The sequence below is a fragment of the Armigeres subalbatus genome, chromosome 2 (genome assembly GCF_024139115.2).
Source record: "Armigeres subalbatus isolate Guangzhou_Male chromosome 2, GZ_Asu_2, whole genome shotgun sequence".
Taxonomy (NCBI): Eukaryota; Metazoa; Arthropoda; class Insecta; order Diptera; family Culicidae; genus Armigeres; species Armigeres subalbatus.
In genome coordinates, this window is record NC_085140.1 from 152065882 (window position 1) to 152088652 (window position 22771).

At 42.6% G+C, this 22771-nt stretch overlaps 1 protein-coding gene across 5 annotated transcripts in view; it reads right to left on the reverse strand.

The window, feature by feature from the left end:
• The window catches only part of LOC134211033 (glutamate-gated chloride channel), a 538835-nt gene that overhangs the window by 159277 nt on the left and 356787 nt on the right, over positions 1 to 22771 (reverse strand). For all 5 annotated transcript variants that reach the window (XM_062687560.1, XM_062687563.1, XM_062687564.1 and 2 more), the window contains one exon: positions 14498 to 14586. In XM_062687560.1, coding sequence (XP_062543544.1) covers positions 14498 to 14586 — 89 coding nt within the window. The remainder of the gene's footprint in view (positions 1 to 14497; positions 14587 to 22771) is intronic.

Below are 22771 nucleotides of genomic sequence, written 5' to 3' on the forward strand. Positions count from 1 at the left end.
ATATATTTTCGTCATTAAAAAATAAACAGTCGTTTCGAACTATCAAATTATGCCTAACTGGAACATTGTGAATCACACTTGAACAATCACTGTTCACTTTTCATAACAAGAACAAGGTGCAAAACCTCGTGTCGGTGTGGTGCAGCTCATGTTTCAGTGCAATTGAACCATTTGTTTAAGAAACTACGTGTATTAGAGTGTTTTGTTCATTCCCAGTTGTACGCTCAAAGCAGTCGGTTTGTTTTCGCGACGTGCAATTTTTTCCGTGAGTTTTTCTCCTGATTAGAGTTTTTACCCACGGTTTTTCTTTGCCAAGTTGGCAAGAGCGTCTTCTTCTGGTCCGGGGAAGCATCGTGTCCTGGCCGAGACCTCCGGCATTGGTGTCGAAGACCAGAAAATCCGATCGCCATCAATTAATCGGATCCATCGGTAGGGAGAAGCCAATCATCACATTGATCTCGTGTCGACCGGCCCCTACACAAGCGCATCACTCTGCATCTATAGCCAAGCAGAAACCAATGCGATCAGCCAGCCGCAGTACAGAAGCTGTTGATGTGGGATAAAACGGACTGAGAAACAGCAGCATCCACACAACAGAAGGTACGCAGTGAAGGCTGCACGGCTAGGTATAAATTCGTTTTTTTATTCCGCTATATCTGCTGTTGTCTGAAGCTAGGTTGGTCTTTATTGCTAGCAGTGGTTCTCAACACTACAGTTTTCATTCCCACTTTGTCCAGCTAGTTTTGTAAATATATTTTTTTTTTTCATTCCACTGTTATTATTCCCATTCCAGTTAAAAATTATCATCCCATTATCACACCTCTCTTATTATCTTTTTTTTTTTTGTTTTTTTTTCACTAAGTATTTGATAAAACGCCTTTCATTTTTAGTATATAAGTAAAACCAAGTAATAGGCTAATTTGGTCTTTGAACTTTTTTTTTTTTTATTATTATTATTTTTTTTTTCGTTTTCTATTTTTTTTTTTTTTTTTGCGTTTTTTTTTGGTTTCTGTCTCTGTTGCATTTTTCAAATAATATCGCTACGATTCTAATCGTTTGCGGTCCTGAATCCACAAGCTGAATGGAAATTAATGATAAAGGCGGGGGCTCAGAATTTGAGATTTCCGACGACGAGATACCTTCTCCGTCATATGAAAACTTGATTGGAACACTTTTTACTGTGCCGGAGGCCAAAGATTCTATCAATACGGCACCAATGGAAAGTAAGTCATCTGCCACTCCTACGTTAGAATCCTCACAACTCAGTCTGTTGGTGCATACCAACATCATGGTCCTTCTTCTGGCTACCCCACCCGGCGCACCCCCGCCTAAAGGCTTATCCACCCGGATCTAAGGGTCCTTTTCTGGTTTTCTTTCGGCCCAAAGGCAAACCGCTAAATAAATTACAAATCGAAAAGATCTGGCAAAGTCGTTTCGGAGCATTGAAGAAGTTAACTCACCGAGCTGCAATAAGCTTCGCATCACTGTAAGTGATCGCGAACAGGCGAACAAGATTGCTGCCTGTGAGCTCTTTCGCATGGAATATCATGTTTACATTTTAAGTCACGAAGTTGAGGTTGCAGGAGTGGTCACCGAACCGTTTCTAACAAGCGATGACATCAAGGCTGGCACTGGTGGATTTAGGAAACCGAGAGGTTTCAACAGTCCAGATCCTTGATGTCAGGCAAATGAACTTTGTGTCAGCAGATGGCACGAAAAACCATCTGATTCTTTTCGAGTGACCTTTTCTGGATCAGCACTGCCTGACTTCTTACTAATGGGAAAACTTCGTTTACCTGTCCGTCTCTATGTGCCGACGGTCATGCACTGCAATAGGTGCCAACAAATTGGGCACACCGAAACGTACTGCTGTAATAAGCCACGCTGCAACAAATGTGGCGAACAACATGTCGAGGGTCCCTGCAGCAAGGAACCCAAATGCACTTGCTGTGGCGATTCTCCGCATAATATCTCTGCATGCCCGCGGTACATAGAGCGGGTAAAACATCAAATCCGCTCTCTCCAACAGCGATCGAGGTGAACTTACGCAGAAATGCTAAAGAAGATCGCCCCAGCCGCTATACCATCAACCCAATCTATCGCCAATGATAACATCTTCTCTTCCCTTCCGCAAGATGACCAAGACTCTGACTCTGGGGACGGTAAAGAGTACACTGTTGTCGAAACAGGAGTGAAGCGGAAGCGTATGAGATCAAAGCTACTGCGCCAACAAGTATCTCAAAATGTCTCTGTCGAACAGCAGGATTTCCGACCTCCCTGAAAAATTAGCAAGTGGCGGAAAACCCAAGAAAATTTCTCCTCCTGGGTTCAAATTTGTGGCTAATGATTTTCCGTCACTTCCTGGAACATCTAAAACCCCAGTTGTTCCACTTTTTCGCCCAGAAAGCAGGAAAAACAATATGATCAATGCGAGCCTCAGCAACAACAAGCTGAAGCATCAAACAAAATGTCGCTTTCTGGGATTGTGGATTTCATCTTCAACATATTGAACTTTCCCCATCAACAAGAAACATCATTAATATGATAATTTCTTTAATGAAACCCTTTTTGAAGCAACTAAGTTTAAAGTGGCCTATTCTTGACTCGATCATATCCTTCGATGGCTAATACAACCAACGAGGTCAGGGATGTGATCACAGTTCTACAGTGGAACTGTAGGAGTATCATCAAAAATTTAGCAGCGTTTAAATATTTAGTTCACAGCACAGGTTGTGATGCATTTACTCTCAGTGAAACATGGCTAACTTCAGATAAAAATCCCTCTTTCCACGATTTCAACATTATTCGCCGAGATCGAGGTGATGGATATGGAGGGGTGCTCTTGGGGATCAACAAGCTCCACTCTTTTTACAGAATAGATCTTCCCTCGATGACAGGCACTGAAGTAGTCGCATGTCATGTCACCATACGAGGAAAAAGCTTCAGCATAGCTTCTGTGTATATACCGCCGAATGCGACGGTGCGACACAGAGATCTCACGGCCATTTGCTCAGCTATGCCGGAGCCGCGGTTGATTCTAGGAGATTTCAACTCACACGGTACAGCCTGGGGGGAACTTACCGATGACAACCGTTCTTCCTTGATTTATGACATGTGTGACTACTTCAATATGACATATTTGAATAACGGAGAAGCAACACGTGTGGCACCATCAGGACTCGAAAGTAGAATTGACCTCTCAATCTGTTCAATTTCACTAACATTGGATTGCACGTGGAAAGTGATTCAGGATCCCCATGGCAGTGATCACCTGCCTATCGAAATCTCAATTACCAATGGATCGCGTAAGAATCATCAGATCGACTATACATATGACCTCACGAAACACATTGACTGGGGAAAATATGCTGAGGCGATCATCGATGGTGAACAATTGGTCGACGTACTTCCTCCGTTGGAAGAATACCGATTTCTCGCCGGTTTGATTCACAACAGCGCGCTTCAGTCACAGCGTCGACCTATACCGAAACTCAATGCGCGTCTTCGTCCTCCCACTCCCCTTTGGTGGGATAACGAGTGCACTAGAGTTTATCGAGAAAAATCTGACGCGTTCAAGGACTATCGAAAGCGCGGTACACGGGATAATTACGACCGATATATTTCTCTTGAACGTAAATTCAAGAGTCTTGTTAATGCCAAGAAACGCGGTTACTGGCGGCATTTCGTTAATGGGCTATCGCGGGAAACGTCGATGTCAACTCTTTGGACTGTCGGGAGGAGAATGCGAAACGCGGCGCCGGTTAACGAAGACAGGGAAAGTTCTCCTCGCTGGATCTTCGCTTTCCCCAAAAAAAATGTGCCCGGATTCCGTTCCAGGTCAATTAATCGTGCGTGACGCTAATGTCGGTCGAAGTGAAATCGATAACCCTTTTTGATGATCGAGTTCTCGCTTGCCTCCTTTCGTGCAACAATTCTGCCCCAGGAATGGATGGAATTAAGTTCAACCTGCTTAAAACCTCCCCGACGTCGCGAAGAGGCGCTTGTTGAACTTATATAATCAACTCCTGGAGAACAACATTGTTCCAGATGAATGGAGACTGGTAAGAGTGATCGCCATTAAAAAGCCGGAGAAACCTGTGACGGATCATAACTCGTACCGTCCAATCGCGATGTTGTCGTGCATACGGAAGTTGTTTGAGAAGATGATTCTTAATCGGCTCGACAGATGGGTTGAATCGAACGGCTTTCTATCAGATACCCAATTTGGATTCCGCAGAGGCAAGGGAACGAACGACTGTCTTGCGCTGCTTTCTACAGAAATCCAACTGGCCTACTCACACAAAGAACAAATGGGTTCAGTTTTTTTGGACATTAAGGGGGCTTTTGACTCGGTTTGCGTTGACGTCCTTTCAGACAAACTCCACGAGTGTGGGCTTTCACCAATATTGAATAACTATTTGTACAACTTGTTGTGTGAGAAACATATGAGCTTTTCTCATGGAAACTCAACAACTTCTAGAATTAGTTACATGGGTCTCCCCCAGGGCTCATGTTTAAGCCCCCTTCTTTATAATTTTTACGTTAGAGGCATCGATGAGTGTCTCATGGAAAATTGCTCGTTAAGACAGCTTGCGGATGACGCCGTTGTATCCTTCACAGGAACAGGGGCAAACGATCTGCAAGGACCATTGCAAGATACTTTAGACAATTTGTCTTCGTGGGCTATTCAGCTGGGTATCGAATTCTCTCCGGAGAAAACTGAGCTGATTGTCTTTTCTAGGAAGCATAAGCCACCCGAACTAGAGCTTCACATAAGGGGTAAGAAAATCGCTCAAGGCATTTCCCATAAATATTTAGGGGTCTGGTTCGACTCGAAAGGCAACTGGGGAAAGCACATTAGACATCTGTATCAGAAATGCCAACAACGTATCAACTTCATGCGAACAATTACCGGAACATGGTGGGGAGCCCACCCGGAAGATCTGATAAAGCTTTATCGTACAACGATTCTCTCGGTCATAGAATACGGTAGTTTCTGTTTTCAATCCGCCGCGAAAACACACATTTTGAAGCTGCAACGGATTCAATACCGTTGTCTTCGTATCGCGTTAGGCTGTATGAACTCGACTCATACAATGAGTTTAGAGGTACTTGCGGGGGTACTTCCTTTATCAGATCGTTTCGCGGAATTGTCGTTAAGGTTCCTCACTCGCTGTGAGGTATTAAATCCTTTGGTTATTGAAAATTTCGAGAAGCTAATTGAACGAAACTTCCAAACAAAATTTATGACACTGTACTACTGGTACATGAGCCTGGAAATTGCCTCTTCATCATACATTCCCAGTCGTTGTTGCTTCTTAGACTCTTCCAGTTCTACTGTAGTTTTGATCTTACCATGAGACAGGAAATCCATGGAATTCCAGATCATCTCCGATTGGAGTGTATACCTCAAATTTTTGCAAGCAAGTACTGCCATATCAGTTGCGACAAAAAGTTTTTCACCGACGGGTCAAAAACAAATGAATCCACTGGTTTCGGTGTCTTCAACGATTTTCATAGCGCCGCTCATAAACTTCGTAATCCTTGTTCAGTATATGTCGCAGAACTAGCGGCTATACACTATGCATTAGAGCGAATCGCCTCTTCCCTCTGATAAATACTTCATTTTTACGGATAGTCTCAGCTCAATAGAGGCTATTCGTTCAATGAGGCCGGTACAGCACTCACCATATTTCCTTAGGGAAATACGAACCATATTGAGTGCTCTATCGAATCGCTTATACACTATCACCCTGGTATGGGTCCCTTCACATTGCTCAATTCCGGGTAATGAGAGAGCGGACTCACTTGCCAGGGTGGGCGCTATGGAAGGCGATATTTATGAGCGTCAGATCGCCTTCAACGAGTTTTTTACAATTGTCCGTCAGCAAGTCTTGCTCAGTTGGAAACGTAAGTGGGATGAAGGAGATTTGGGGAGATGGTTACATTCCATACTTCCACAGGTATCGAAGAAACCTTGGTTCAAGGGGTTGGACCTTAGCCGAGACTTTATCAAGGTAATGTGTCGGCTAATGTCCAATCACTATTCACTAAACGCGCATTCCTATCGAATAGGACTGGCAGACAGCAATCGCTGTAGGTGCGGTGCAGGTTATCAAGACATCAACCACGTTGTCTGGGAATGTCCCGAATACGAAGTTGCCAGGTCCGATTTATGTTCATCCCTCCGGGCCCAAGGGAAATCAGATAGGGAAAACATTAGAGACGTACTGGGTAACCTTGATTTGGACTACATGATTCTTGTACACAAGTTCTTAAAACGTATCAATGTCTTCGTCTAACCCCTCTGTTATCTGTTAGGAAAAGTCTACTTTGCCTCCCCTCCCCCTCCGCTCGGAAAATACGTATTTTTGTATCTTTACAGTTCGTCCAAGCTACGTTAATCAGCCATGAAAACCTTACAACAACGCTCCCTAGGCCCTATCCCATCCCCTTTTTTTTTTTTTCTTATGTACTCCTTAACCTCGGCCAAGCCGCGAGTTTTTCGGCTCCCCAAGAACTAACCACTAGAACTAAGACGAAGTTCATGAAATTGTAAAACTATTTCAAAAGAAAAGCGGCTCCGTCATGCCTACTGGCACTTGAGCCTTTAAATAAATGAAATTATAAAAAAAAAAAAAAATAGAGTGTTTTGTAGCTCGTTCCCAAAACGCGAGTTAGTGAAATAGACCATTAGGTGTCTAACATGGTTGCGATCGATGGGCGGTATATTTATTATTATACTAGCAGACCCGACGAACTTTGTTTAGCCTAAAATTGATTTATTATCTGAAAAATTCTCGAGTTTTGAAGAAATTGGTGTTTCATTTGTATCGGAGCCCCCCTTTTTAAAGGGAGGAGGGGTCTCGAACCATCTTAAGAACCTTCCCCGGGCCCAAAAACCCCACCATACAAATTTTCACGCCGATCGGTTCAGTAGTTTCCGAGTCTATAAGGTTCAGACAGACAGAAATTCATTTTTATGTATATAGAAGAAGAAGAAGAAGAAGATGGAAGAAGAAGATTTTTTTTATATACTTGCATTCTCTCTTGTATAAAAAAAGAAACACATGGGAACAGACGATTGGAACACTAGTCCTTAGTAGAGTTTTCCCACTATTTCTGCCATTTGGCTACCATTGCTGAATTGACATTTCTTCGGAAATCACCGGTGCCCCTGACGATGTGTAGCACTCCTCGTCTTCCTTCACCACCAGTTGGATGGGCTGGGCTTCATGTCCAATAGTATACATTAGACTGGCCCAGCTTAGTATGGGGAGAAAAAAATGTTGTCGAATTACACGGGGCACCCCCCAGGATTGTGTCTTTGGGTGAGAAAATCAATCTCTGAAAATTTCAGCTTAATCGCTTGTTGCATAAGCTGGCGCATTTGATTTGAAGTTTGTATGGGGATTTCAGCCAAAATGTATAGGAAAATACACCTCCGTCACTCATTCGATCTGAAAATTGGTTCTGATTGCTCGATTGACCTCAGAATTGCAAAAACAGCAGTTGGTATGCTACAGAACAATTTCACAGAACATTGTATGATGATTAAATGAACTTTTATATAGTTTTCGTCTGATTTATTAGGAGCTGAATTGTGTATTTTTGAATTTATTGATCAAATCGTATCAGCCGAAACCTATATAAAAGTTCATTCAATCATCATACAATATTCTGTGAAATTGTTTTGTCACATACCAACAATGCAATTCTGAGCTCAATCGAGCAATCAGGACCAATTTCCAGATCGAATGAGTGACGGAGGTGTATTTTCCTATACATTTTGGCTGAAATCCCCATACAAACTTCAAATCAAATGAGCCAGCTTATGCAACAAGCGATTGAGCTGAAATTTTCAGAGATTGATTTTCTCACCCAAAGACACAATCCTGGGGGGTGCCCCGTGGAATTAGACAACTTTTTGTTTCCTGGGCCAGTCTAGTATACATGCTGCCTCGTGATGCTGATGACTCTCAAACACATCAGCCATCAGCCATGAATACTCTCCAGCTTTCAGTTTGTGCTCAACGCCGACACCCAGATTGGACCTCCGTACCGCAGTACAACCAATATTTTTTTTATGCGGTTGGTATTTCTTAATTTTTCTGTTAACCTGAACTTCCACAGCTTTTGAAATACCACCTGAATTTTCTTTGATTTTTTGTGATTTTTTTCGTGGGATGAACTCGTAGTTTCATTGACGCTAAAGGTCATAATCAACTAAAACCCAACCGTGTCTCCAGCTGGCTTGTCAGGTTTCTGTAACATGACCAAACGCTGTCTGTTCCAAATATTCAGGAAGTCATCTTTAATGCCATGTTTGGGACCAGGGACGCCATTGTCCGGACCAGGTGCTTCATTACTGAATATTCCACTGTGCTGCAACTATCCAGAAAGAACAATCTTTGCTAATAAGCCATCAAATATAACTCTCTTGCAATCTAAAAAGCGCAAGGGGTGGTGCCTATGGAAGCATTCTTCAATTTCAATAAAATTGCAATAATGTTGCAAAATACAACAGCGGGAAATAATAAAACAAAAATATAAAACTGGATTTGATTTAAGGATCTTGTGATTGATAGTCCTTCACTCTACCACAGCACCATTCAACACTTCGAAGGTGCTGCTTAACAGGCTAAACATAAAAACCATACGGTTCTGACGTTTCTAACTCGGGTTTCTCGTTACTTGATTACACAAGATCACCAGAATGAAGAGTGAGTTGTCAAAATGTAAAGCTATGCTAAATCAACAATGAAGATTTTATCAACTTGTTTAAACAAACAGTTTAATTTTGAAGATGCATTGATGTTAAATGGTTCAGAATGTTCATATATGCAACATGCAGTGCTGTTTGATTGTTTGTTTTCAAATGCCAAACACGTGTTGCATTGCAATGTCAATGAAACAGTGATCGCATTTCGAACATTTCTGATATATTCATGGAAAATGTTGGTGCTTTAACGATTTGTCCATTAAGAGCACTCCTCACTGAATCCAAAACTAATAGTACTCGCGTTTTCAAGGGCTCACCACTCTATATGGAAGTAACGCACAACTGTCATTTTTATTATTTCACGCATGCTGCGACGCAGCAAAGCTGAAACTGAATGGAAACAAAGTGCTTAATTGCAAGATGGTTCGCGTGCTCCTTGGGATGGGTACGAGTTGACGCTTTGGCAAAGTCTGCTGAAGCAGGTTTTCTTGATTTCTTTGATAGCCCTGTTTAGGGCCAATCACTCCGCTTTGAATGGCTAAATGCTGTGGATTGCTGAGCATCAGCCGAAAAGGAATCACCTGGGAAGAGTCTGTAACACGTCTTACCTGAACGCCCCAGTCCACCAACGAAAGTGACATTGGAGTCGCGGCCTACTGTAATTAGCCTATTCGAATGGTATTCGCAGCTTGCTGCGATGAGTATATCAAAATGGTGCTCAGGACTAGTACGTAGTTCATAAGGTGAACCAGTCAATGTTTAGACAAGTATATTAATAGAGTAGCACCCCCACAAATGCGTTTCTTTCTCACTTCCGCTGAACGTACCCTTGGCAGTTTTCTTCTCGCCCTGAGGTAGATTACTCAAAGGGCTGCAATTTGTTCGCAGTCGCGCCTTCTTCGGAAAGGTAGCGTCACACACCCGTGACACCAGTTCGTCAACGCTCAGACTTCCCATGTTTTCCCCCAGACACATAGTTTCACTGTCGAAGAGGGCAACCTTCTGCGCTCTGGTTATAGGAGTAGCTTCCCGGATTTATCTCCTTGCCTCGATGCATAACCTGTACCGGACAGCCACATGGTCACTACCCGAGCAGCACACATGATACAAATAATTTTATATTACTCATATACGAAATCTAACCTGGAAACAGGCTAAAGCAGTCGCTGGACATCGCTCAGGATGGAGATCTTCCAAGTCGGCTCTTCGCACCACACGAGGTGTACAAGATCCATGAGTAAGAAAGTTATATACGACCAAATACAGTCATATTATAGTCGTCTATTTTCGATTCCACTCCGTTCCGCTGGAATGTACAGTCGTTGCCCAGCTTGGCGTCTAGCTTGGCTAAGCCGTCTAGCAGCGTTTGCCCTCTCCGGTTGGTACAGCGGCTTCCCCACTCTGTCGCCCATGCATTGAAGTCTCCTGCAATGATCACTGGTCTGATTTCAGCCGATCGACCATCTGTTCTATCGGCCACCTTTGCGGGGCATAGCAGTCGTAGTCAAGATGAATACACCACTAGGTGTTCCAATCTGCCAAATTCACGATTCAGCCATCTTGGATTTTAGTATGGGAGAGCCAGCCGTTTTGTTTATGTTTTGTACCGAAAATGAATTTTTCATTTCTTCTCGTCCATAAATTGGGCAGACTGCAACACCTAGCTGTGTATTCATCTTGGTCGTAGTAGTGCACTTCATTTATTTTCATTAACTCCACCCTCCACTCTTGTGTTCACCACTTCATAAATCGGGATAAATCTTCCCGTCATACAAGCTGATGCCGATCTGGATCCGCCCAGTACCCAGTTCCCGTTATCTACGGGAATGCGGTACGGGTCCGACAGGATAGTGACGTCCTTGCTCGTTTCTGCTATCGACGCCCGCAGCAAATGCACAATGTTTGAGGTTGAGCTGCGTTACTTGCTCGGCTTCCTCGTGTTAACACTCAACGGGCAAGTGAAGCGCCGATGCAAAAATGTCGGGGGCGGCGTGATGCCAAAAACTGTCGCCGACGGCGCACACTTCTAGTGTTGAAAAGGTGATGGAGGTGAGTATGCAGCTACATGTCGCTGATTCAAATTCCTTTTTTGGAATATTACCGATGTTGCGAATCCAATGACATTGCCTTCAGTTGCTTGCTCCACTTCTTCGATAAAATGTTTTCAAAGCAAAAAGCAAACCTGCACTCGCACTTGTGGAGACGCATGGTGACCGTCTGCCTGTACATACCTATATTATTATTATAGTCTTCATTCAAGAGGTTTTCAGCCCTAGGCTGGCTCACCTCTAGCCTGTACATTTGTTTCGTTCAGCGAAATGTAGTCATGTAACTACATAATACCTGGTTTACAGTTCGTGTTTGAGTGATAAAACGGCCTACTTTTCCATACCAATGGAATGGGTGCTTTAACCCTCTACAACCCAAATTTTTGTTTACGCTCAAAATCACTAAAATAGCAAAATGCTTTCTAAAATCGATCTAAACACGGTTTGGACATTAAATATTTTCAATTCGCGATTTTATCAATTGTGCACTTTGAATTTTAAGAATTTAGTTTTGCAAGTTTTTATCCAATCAAATAGTTTCTTGAAAATATTGAACTTTTTTTGATTTTTCAACATATTTAGAGTTTGAAAATTCCTATCCAATAAGGCTTGCTGACGTTAATCATCTTTCTCTTGCACGCGCACGAAGGGGATAGGATTTGTTTTCATCGGGAAACGCTTCCGAAGCGTTTCCCGATGAAAACAAATCCTATCCATTCTGTGCGCGTACAAGAGAAAGATGATCAAACGTCAGCAAGCTCTATGCTGACTAATTGAAATTTTTAAATTTCCAGTAGTGATTTTTTTATTTTCCGTGTAACGAGTTGGATAAATATTTTTTGCAATTCCTGATCATAATATCTGGTTTACAGTTCGTCTTTAAGTGATAAAACGGCCTACTTTTCCATACCAATGAAATGGGTGCTTTAATGAACATTATGCAACTCAAATAGGTTGTAAAATTTTCATTATGTTACTCATTTGGATGCTATAATGAAAAACCAACATCATAACAGTAGTTACATGACTATATTTTGCTGAATTAGCTTGGGTTAGTCTTCAAATAGTGTATTCTCTGCGTCGCGTAATGAATGAAATAGTTTGAAGGACATGGCATCAACAATTTCCGAAGGCAAGTACATCTATCGCTTCACAACTTATCGAACTGTGCAATGTGGCACGGTAACATGAAATCTGATTGTTCTCTGCAGCAACATAATTTATTGGGAAGAATGGTCATGTGGAGTAAATTAGACTGTACAATATTGGTACAGATTGCAAAAAATAGCGTGTGCAACTCGTTGCAAAACTCGATTTTTTCAGCACTCGTTTTATTTATCCTACTCGGCGAGCCTCATTGGATAAATGTACAACTCGTGCTGAAAAAATCATCTTTTTGCAACTTGTTGCACAAACTACTATTAGCGTGTAACATTCACCTCTATAACCTTCTATTGAATAAGGTTAGTTGTAGAAAAATACTAAACTACAAAGATTTCACTTTTCAAAGGTATACGAGCGAAATCACGGAAGAACAAAATATTACTCAATTTTCTATATTTTTTTATAAATGTGTAGAGCTTTGAAAATTGACTTAAAACCACATTTGAACATGCATTAAAGTTTATATTATTGATCAACATCAAAAACTTTTCGAAATCTGATCAATTAAAAATTATAGTAAAAATCAAAATACCCCGTCTAAAGGCGGTCTTGGGCACTAGAGGGTAATGACCATTATGCAACTCAAATGGGTTGCATAATGGTGGTTTGTGCAACTAGTTGCAAAAAGATGTTTTTTTCAGCACAAGTTGTACGTTTATCCAACGAGGCTTGCCGAGTTTATTATTAAAGCACCCATTTCACTGTATGGAAAAGTAGGCCGTTTTATCACTCAAACGCCAACTGTAAACCAAGTATTATGATCAGTAATTGCAAAAACTACTATTTTGCAGTTCATTTGAGTTGCATAATGGTCATTTAAGCACTGATTTCTTTGGAAAAGAAAGTCGTTTTATAACTCAAAAACGAACTGTCAACCAGGTATTATGACAGGTATTGCAAAAAAAAAAAATACAATTGTGGAAAATGAAGGAATGAAATTTCTCTTAGAGCACACAACTAATGCAATAAAATTTGATTTTCTCGATTAATCAATTGATTAATTGATTGATTTATTAATAAATTAATTGAATTTCAATAAATATTTTTAATGAATCGCTTAGCCAAAAATAAAACAAAAATTATATCTGCTTAAGGCTCAAATTACCGTCATCCAGTCATTGACCCAGTAATAAAACCACCCACCGAGGCAGGCACGCTCTCTCATTTATAAGTATATGAGCGAGAGAGTAAATCGTCGATTTCCCCTCTTGGGAAAAAATGTTGCAAAAGGCAGTTTTTTTGAAAACTAAAGCGAAATACAACCAAATTTAGCATCCACTGGATATAGCTATGTCTTCGCTATTGGATGATGCAGCTTTGAAACAAAAATACTTCGCCCTTCCAGCTGGAGACTGTTTTTTCTTCTCGGTGGGTGGTTTTATTACTGGGGGTGGTACGAGCACGTGGCTGTCTTTCTCGTCAATGACTGGATGACGGTCATTTAAGCCTTAATCTCTGGGTCTCCAGTTAGCCTTGCGAGCAAAGGCGTAGGATTTCCAATCCGGAGATGACGAATTCGATTCTCGGTCCGGTCTAGGATGTTTTTGGGTTAAAAACTTTCTCGACACGCTGGACATAATGTATCCACTGTACTCATGCAACTAAGGAAATGCTAGTAGAATACTAAGTTAAAAAAGCGGCCATAGAAAAAAATATCTGTTTAATAAACTGTCCACACACGCAAAAAGCGATCTTAAGTTCGTGGACCAGCAAAAATTCGTCGTGATATAAGTCACGAATTCGGGAACACCAGTCAAGTTCTAGAAAGCGTGATTCTTATTCCCGAAACCGTGACTTCGAATACGCCGTATCCTTGTTAGTTCACGAATTAGTGAACGCGCGACTAAATGATTCAGCCGCCTTCTAGAATATGGCCATTCGTAGCACCTACTTTCAACACAGTCTTCAATATCGGAACACCTGAAAATCACCACTGCAGACAGAATAAGTGTTAAAGGATTTATGAAGGTAGGGGTCTGTCATTTTCTTCGTACAAAAATAAATAGACTAGTATGCAGAAAATCCCAGGGGGTGGGGTTTGTAGAAAGGTGAGTTTGAGCAATATCCAAAAATCCCACCTCACCCTATATCAACTATTTCGCAAGTTTTTTTTTTATAAAAGTATCACCTAAATGGATCTCAATTAAAGCCAAGCATAGAATGAAGCTTTTTTACAGCACAGTGGTATTTACATTTGTTATTTGCATGGGTCAATCAGACAAACATAGAGAACAGACGTCCACGTACACCATTTTAATTGATCGATGCACACTTTTAATTTCAAGTTGAATGTCTGTTCTCTGTACAGATAAAGATAATAACAACATATAACCAAAACCAATTGATGCACCAAACAGAAAGTTCAAAAACTTATGAAAATTATATCTCGAAAGATTCGTTTGTGTAGGCGTGTTTGTGTTCGTTATATTTAGCAGTGTGGCACGATAGTGTAACAAACCACAGAATATTGAAGCGGTCAGCAATTATTAGGCAGCATTTGGAGCAAGAATAAAAAAATAACAGAGATGAACAAAAGATGAAAAAATCGTCAGGAGGCACTTACCATCAACTGGTGGCAGCAACCTTTTGTCATATCGTGCGGCTGTTAATAGGTGATCTAAAATTTCTTTGTCCGACTTTCCTTCGGCGAATCTGGACGGACAAGCCGCAATTACCGCAAATGCCACCGTCGAGCAATATTTTCCCCCGTCGGAAGCAGCGCCAAATGGTGACAGCAACAACGGTGTTATCGGCATCATAAGTCCGGTGATAAAATCACGTCATTGGTTTCGGAGCCAAGGGAGCGACACAGAGAGGGAAGAAATCGAATTAGTTAAGGTTGGGTCCTTTTTGTTTTCGTGCAGTTGCTGCATCGAAAGTTTGTTTTGTCTTTTTTTATCGGAATCAAAGCACGTAATGAGGCATGAAAAGCGGTAGGTGGTGGCGAGGTAGGTATGTGTAATGATGTACATTTATTTATAGATACATATTGGCAACATAAGTTATCGTAAAGTTAGGATGACATGCAATGAAATAAGCAACTTTGGTCAATGCTGACGAATATCTTTCATTAGCGTTATGATGTTTGTTGTTTTGGAGGATGTGTTCGTGGATACAATCATGACTTGTGATTGTCATCCTTACAGGAGATGGTGAACTACTTAATTTGGAGCAAACGGTATAGAGCTGTAAAGCCTATTTTGAATTAATGATGCCAATTTCTAAGTAACATTATTAGCAGCTACTCTTTGATTAGTTAATTACCGATTTTTCCCGCGCCTGGTAGCAAAGATCAATAAATATGATATTCATTAGAATATATGCTCTTATGATTTTTATTATCTTGTTAAAATTTAGTGGCAACAAAGATTTCAACAATCTAGCCTAGCTGCTCAGTTTATTATTCTGGGATCTTGACAGAAGTAGCATTGAGATGTTTTGCCTTAATTAGAAATATCTTCATGAATGGGAGGCCACTCACAGCATCCGACAAGGATGCTGCGATCAACAACCAGATTAGATTATCTTAGTAGGGCGGATGGCATCAGGTGAAGTGTTGCTTATTTTACTTTTGGATTGAAGAGAAAGGTTCTGTTGAGGAGCGTGTTTGAAAGAAGAGAAATTCTGTTCTATGAATAGTAAAAGGGAAGTACACTTCTAATAGAGAGCCACAGGATAGAACAATAAAGTAGCAGTCAGAGATTAGAACAGCAGATTATTTCAATTAGATAATGCAGTACTCATACTATTCTGAATGATGATGCACATGAAGCAAATACTTCTTTTTAGGAACGCTTTCCATAGCTCGTTTATAAACTGCGAGGTTGCTAAGCCAATTGTACGTGCCATTCTAAGTACCACCATCGGGGGTGACAATGGGTCAGGGGGGTGAGAATGGGTCATCCCTCTCACCGGCAGTCTGGAGTTCGTACAGCAAAATCGTTCAAAAAGGTCTCTTATATTTTAGTCTTCTTGCTCTCAGATACATTCAATCTATTCTACAAGCATTCTAAGTGGTTGAAACAGTGACCCATTCTCACCCCCATTTGACCCATTGTCACCCTCGACGACGGTAGGGGAATTACGGCTTTGGCAGGTTTTGTTCTATTATTGTCAAGGGGGTTTTCTATAACCAATTATGCTCAAATTTAGCCTAAACATTCTTTGCATTCAAAGAATATTGTGGCCGAATGTCATAAAATTTGTTCGACAAAATCCCCCTGACAATAATAGAACAAAATCTGCCAAAGCCGTCATTTCCCCTAGTTGAAACAGTGACCCATTCTAACCTCTATTTGACCCATTGCCACCCGCGCCGACGGTTGGACTACGTCTCTGTTTTCGATACGTATATTTAGGAATTCGGAAAAATGAGACCGTCCCGAAAAAAAATATAGGTTTTGCAAACTAATAAATCCATTATTTCGTCATCTATCGATTGCAAGCTATCTAAGATTTTTATATCTCCTAGCTTCGTAAGTAAAGTATTGATTTATTCAAAAATAATAATAATAAATACAGGCACACCTCGATAGTACGATAGTTTTTGTTTATTTAGGAGTAGTAGAATGTTTATGAAACCACCCGGAAGGCAAAAATTCGATAGAAGGCTCTGTACGTCCTTACGGTCATCAAGGAAACGAAGGATTATTAGTTCAACTTTCGTTGTTACTAGAGACCGAGTGTACCTCTGCATCTCCACGATCGGCTCAGGATAGGACATTGTGTTAGTATGAAGGGATTATTATATGGATTCACTTTGGTAAGTAATGCGATCTATGGAATGGAGATATATGAATGAGAGTTAGAAGTACTAGAGCTATGAGAAAGTATTGAAGTGAATTCTATTGGGATGAAATTTTTTTTAACGGGATACATGGCACTGCATCATTCTCATGGTTTCTAACTAAAAAAATATTTAAAATTTTCATTTTGAAAGGAGGCTTCCGAGCCTCTTGAAAGGAGGCTTTCGTGCCTCTTGAAAGGAGGCTTCCGAGCCTCTTGAAAGGAGGCTTCCGAGCCTCTTGAAAGGAGGCTTCCGAGCCTCTTGAAAGGAGGCTTCCGAGCCTCTTGAAAGGAGGCTTGAGGCCTCTTGAAAGGAGGCTTCAGGCCTCTTGAAAGGAGGCTTGAGCCTCTTGAAAGGAGGCTTCTGAGCCTCTTGAAAGGAGGCTCTGAGCATCTTGGAAAGACGCTTCTAAGCCTCTTGAAAGGATGATTCTGAGCTTCTTGAAAATACGCTTCTGAGCATCTTGAAAGGAGGCTGAGCCTCTTGAAAGGAGGCTGAGGCCTCTTGAAAGGAGGCTTGAGGCCTCTTGAAAGGAGGCTTCTGAGCCTCTTGAAAGGAGGCTTCTGAGCCTCTTGAAAGGAGGCTCTGAGCCTCTTGAAAGGAGGCTTGAGGCCTCTTGAAAGGAGGCTTCCAGGCCTCTTGAAAGGAGGCTTCTGAGCCTCTTGAAAGGAGGCTTCTGAGCTCTCTTGAAAGGAGGCCTGAGCTCTTGAAAGGAGGCTTGAGCCTCTTGAAAGGAGGCTTGAGCCTCTTGAAAGGAGGCTTCTGAGCCTCTTGAAAGGAGGCTGGAGCCTCTTGAAAGGAGGCTTCCGGGCCTCTTGAAAGGAGGCTCTGAGCCTCTTGAAAGGAGGCTCTGAGCTCTCTTGAAAGGAGGCTTCTGAGCCTCTTGAAAGGAGGCTTCTGAGCCTCTTGAAAGGAGGCTTCTGAGGCCTCTTGAAAGGAGGCTTCTGAGCCTCTTGAAAGGGAGGCTTCTGAGCCTCTCTTGAAAGGAGGCCTGAGCCTCTTGAAAGGAGGCTCTGAGCCTCTTGAAAGGAGGCTGAGCCTCTTGAAAGGAGGCTTCCAGGCCTCTTGAAAGGAGGCTCTGAGCCTCTTGAAAGGAGGCTTCTGAGGCCTCTTGAAAGGAGGCTTCTGAGCCTCTTGAAAGGAGGCTTCTGAGCCTCTTGAAAGGAGGCTGGAGCCTCTTGAAAGGAGGCTTCTGAGCCTCTTGAAGGAGGCTTCCAGGCCTCTTGAAAGGGAGGCCTTCTGAGCCTCTTGAAAGGAGGCTTCCAGGCCTCTTGAAAGGAGGCTTGGGCCTCTTGAAAGGAGGCTGAGCCTCTTGAAAGGAGGCTTGAGCCTCTTGAAAGGAGGCTCTGAGGCCTCTTGAAGGAGGCTTCTGAGCCTCTTGAAAGGAGGCTCTGAGCCTCTTGAAAGGAGGCTTGGGCCTCTTGAAAGGAGGCTTCTGAGGCCTCTTGAAAGGAGGCTTCTGAGCCTCTTGAAAGGAGGCTTCTGAGCCTCTTGAAAGGAGGCTTCTGAGCCTCTTGAAAGGAGGCTGGAGCCTCTTGAAGGAGGCTTCCAGGCCTCTTGAAAGGAGGCTTCTGAGGCCTCTTGAAAGGAGGCTTCTGAGCCTCTTGAAAGGAGGCCTCTTGAAGGCTGAGCCTCTTGAAAGGAGGCTGAGGCCTCTTGAAAGGAGAGGCCTCTTGAAAGGAGGCTCTGAGGCCTCTTGAAAGGAGGCTCTGAGGCCTCTTGAAAGGAGGCTTCTGAGCCTCTTGAAGGAGGCTTCTGAGCCTCTTGAAAGGAGGCTTGAGCCTCTTGAAGAGGAGGCTGAGCCTCTTGAAAGAGGAGGCTTCTGAGCCTCTTGAAAGGAGGCTTGAGGCCTCTTGAAAGGAGGCTTGAGGCCTCTTGAAAGGAGGCTGAGCCTCTTGAAAGGAGGCTTCTGAGGCCTCTTGAAAGGAGGCTCTGAGCCTCTTGAAAGGAGGCTTCTGAGGCCTCTTGAAGGAGGCTTGAGCCTCTTGAAAGGAGGCTTCTGAGCCTCTTGAAAGGAGGCCTGAGCCTCTTGAAAGGAGGCCTGAGCCTCTTGAAAGGAGGCTCTGAGCCTCTTGAAAGGAGGCTCTGAGGCCTCTTGAAGGAGGCTTCAGGCCTCTTGAAAGGAGGCTCTGAGCCTCTTGAAAGGAGGCCTGAGCCTCTTGAAAGGAGGCTTCCAGGCCTCTTGAAGGAGGCTTGAGGCCTCTTGAAAGGAGGCCTGGGCCTCTTGAAAGGAGGCTTCCTGAGCCTCTTGAAGGAGGCTCTGAGCCTCTTGAAAGGAGGCCTGAGCCTCTTGAAAGGAGGCTTCTGAGCCTCTTGAAAGGAGGCTTCTGAGCCTCTTGAAAGGAGGCTTGAGCCTCTTGAAAGGAGGCTTCTGAGCCTCTTGAAAGGAGGCCTGAGCCTCTTGAAAGGAGGCTCTGAGCCTCTTGAAAGGAGGCTGAGCCTCTTGAAAGGAGGCTCTGAGGCCTCTTGAAAGGAGGCTTCTGAGCCTCTTGAAAGGAGGCTTCTGAGCCTCTTGAAAGGAGGCTTCCTGAGCCTCTTGAAAGGAGGCCTGAGCCTCTTGAAAGGAGGCCTGAGGCCTCTTGAAAGGAGGCCTGAGCCTCTTGAAAGGAGGCTCTGAGCCTCTTGAAAGGAGGCTTCCGGAGCCTCTTGAAAGGAGGCTGGGAGCCTCTTGAAAGGAGGCTCTGAGCCTCTTGAAAGGAGGCCTGGGCCTCTTGAAGGAGGCCTGAGGCCTCTTGAAGGAGGCTTCTGAGACTCTTGAAAGGGAGGCTTCTGAGACTCTTGAAAGGAGGCTTCCAGAGCCTCTTGAAAGGAGGCTTCTGAGCCTCTTGAAAGGGAGGGCTCTGAGCTCTCTTGAAAGGAGGCTTCCAGGCCTCTTGAAAGGAGGCTTCCGAGCCTCTTGAAAGGAGGCCTGAGCCTCTTGAAAGGAGGCTTGAGCCTCTTGAAAGGAGACTTCTGAGCCTCTTGAAAGGAGGCTTCTGGGCCTCTTGAAAGGAGGCTCTGAGCCTCTTGAAAGGAGGCTTGAGCCTCTTGAAAGGAGGCTTCTGAGCCTCTTGAAGGAGGCTCTGAGCCTCTTGAAGGAGGCTTCTGAGCCTCTTGAAAGGAGGCTCTGAGCCTCTTGAAGGAGGCTTCCTGAGCCTCTTGAAAGGAGGCTTCTGAGCCTCTTGAAAGGAGGCCTGAGCCTCTTGAAAGGAGGCCTGAGCCTCTTGAAAGGAGGCTTCTGAGCCTCTTGAAAGGAGGCTTCGGAGCCTCTTGAAAGGAGGCTTCTGAGCCTCTTGAAAGGAGGCTTCCAGGCCTCTTGAAAGGAGGCTCTGAGCCTCTTGAAAGGAGGCTCTGAGCCTCTTGAAAGGAGGCTTCCGGGCCTCTTGAAAGGAGGCTTGAGGCCTGAGCCTCTTGAAAGACGGCAGAGCCTCTTGAAAGGAGGCTTTCGCGCCCCTTGAAAGGAGGCTTCCGAGACTCTTGAAATGAGGCTGGGGACTCTTGAAGGAGGCTGAGCCTCTTGAAGAGGCTTTGAGCCAGGCCTGTAATGCAGCTTCTCTTTCAAGCCCCCCTATTGAGCGGCTTGAGAGAGAAGCTCTATTACAAGAGGCTCGGAAGCCTCCTTTCAAGAGGCTCGGAAGCCTCCTTTCGATCCTTTAGATTATAGATTTTAGTTTAGAACAGTGGTCCCCAGCATGCTTACTATCAAGGGCCGCACAAAAATTTCGAGCTGTTGAAGCGGGCCGCAGTATATTATTTGCAACATTTATTCTTTATTTCAAATTGCATATTACAAAATATAGTATATTTGAACTAAATATTTTATTCCTGTGAATCTTTTTCAAATAAAATATGTACTTGTAAGGACATTTCCTTCTACAGGTTTTATCGCCGTAGTTGACTTTGTAGTCTTCAGTACCCTTTTTGCAGTAGCGCACTTGACACGAAACTTCACCAAAGCATCTTTTCGGCTCAGTTGGCAGAAAATATTTAAAGCGGTTTTCCATATGACATTATGTCGATTGATTCCTTAGTTTTATGTCTTATTTTTTCTATGGTTGACGTTTATTGTGCACTATAACTTGTCGGTATGGTATTTTTAGCAGCATCCTTTCGAGATTCTAAAAAGCATTCACTTAAGATTCTGAGCAAAATTCGTTCGAGATTCTGAACAGAATTCGATTGCAATTCTTATCATAATCCGTTCGGGACTCTATACAGAATCCGTTCGGAATTTCAAACAGAATTCTTTTGGAATTCTAAAGAGTATCCGTTCGTGATTCTGAACAGATTTACGATCGAGATTTCGGAATTCGCTTGAAACTTTGAATAAAGTCCGATTAGGATTCTGTTTGAAATTCTGAACAGAATCCGTTTGAAGGTTCTGAACAGAAGCTGTTTCCGATTCTGAATAGAATTCGAATGGTATTTTGAACAGAATCCATAGTTTTCTTCGGAGGATAGTCAACGTATTTGCAGGAAGTAAAAATCCAGCAAAATTTTAGTTCTATTTTGCTAAAACCTAAACTGTTTTGAAAAATAAAAGCATTCTTATTACGGAGCAGTGTATGACATTATTTTTACCTGCAGTTCAACCTTTAGTTCCTTTAAATCTGCGATTAAAAAATAATTTGCTACTATCATAACCCGGGGTGATGACATAGAAATATATTTGCTGTCGACCTACATAACCTAAATCAAGCTTCAACATCATAATGATGAGAACTTGACAGATTCACGTGTACAACGAAATATTGGAAATGATAAAAAGTTTTTCCTGTCGTATAATGCTTATCAATGGGCCACATGTAGCGTATTCTTAGAAATCCTCCGCGGGCCGCAGAAAAAGGCTTAAAGGGCCGCATGTGGCCCGCGGGCCGCACTTTGGGGATCACTGGTTTAGAACATATCATTCATCATTTTTTTAGTTTCAGATAGATTAAATTAAAAAAATTCAAAAATTTGTTCTATCGTCGTTTTGTTCTTTTGGCCTTTTGTCTTACATCCCTTCATGCACTGTGCTGGTTGTGATAGGCAAGACTACCAAGGCTTTGATTAACGGATCGCTATGATTATTATATATACACAAAGTTTTAGAATCAAAAATTAAACAGCAATCAAACATTTATCGATCAGTTTTCATTGGAATTGTTATACATCCGCTATTACGCAACTTTGTCCGAAGTACCCCTGGGGCCGGCAAAAGTACCGCAGGTTGAGAACCGCTGTTTTGAATAGACATAATAATAGTTTTATTACGTGGATAGCTTTCCTGATTTTTAAGAAAATATTCTATACATCCATACCGATACAATTTTAATCATTAAAGTAGGTAAATAGCTGCAGTGGTGCAATTTATCAACAATGCCTGCTGAGTGTGATTCTTTTGTTTTGTATTTTTCTCTGCTCCTCTTCGCCTATGACGGTGTCCTTCAGTCAGTAAGACAAAGCAGAAGTAGATTAGCTTACTCGGTTTGCCAACAGCGGGCTGAAGCTGATGATCAATTGGCACAAATTTCCTGTCACTGTCTTTCAAGTGATAGTATTCACCCATGCATTTATATAGGGCCGTCGCATTCACGCAGCAGCGAGTGAACTGAATGGACTGTCACTGCGGGCTGCGTGTGCAATGAGAAGAGAGGTCTTTTGTTTACTCTATCTTTGATTGTTGCTGCTAACCATTTTCAGTTTTCACTGTTAAGAAGTGAGTGTGAAGAGGCAATGGTATCAATATCCAACAAATTTCAGTCACTGAGATTGAGAATTCGCACCACTGAATAGCTGTTTCAGATGTTCCTTGCTGAATTGTTTAAAAAAATAGTATAATTTGTGTTACGTGAGACGGTCAAACATTTATGAGACGGTCAAACATTTATGTCAGCATTTTTAAAGTTTTGCTCCTAAATTCATTATAAGCTCGCTATGATTTTTGAGTCAGATGTAAAATTATTACGTAACACATGAAAGACCCCACACAAGTGCCATGATCAAAACATATTCAAATTTTATTTAAAATCCTTTGGAAAATTAAACGAAGAAAATGTTTTTCTGTACGTGCCAGGGTTGTAAATTTTC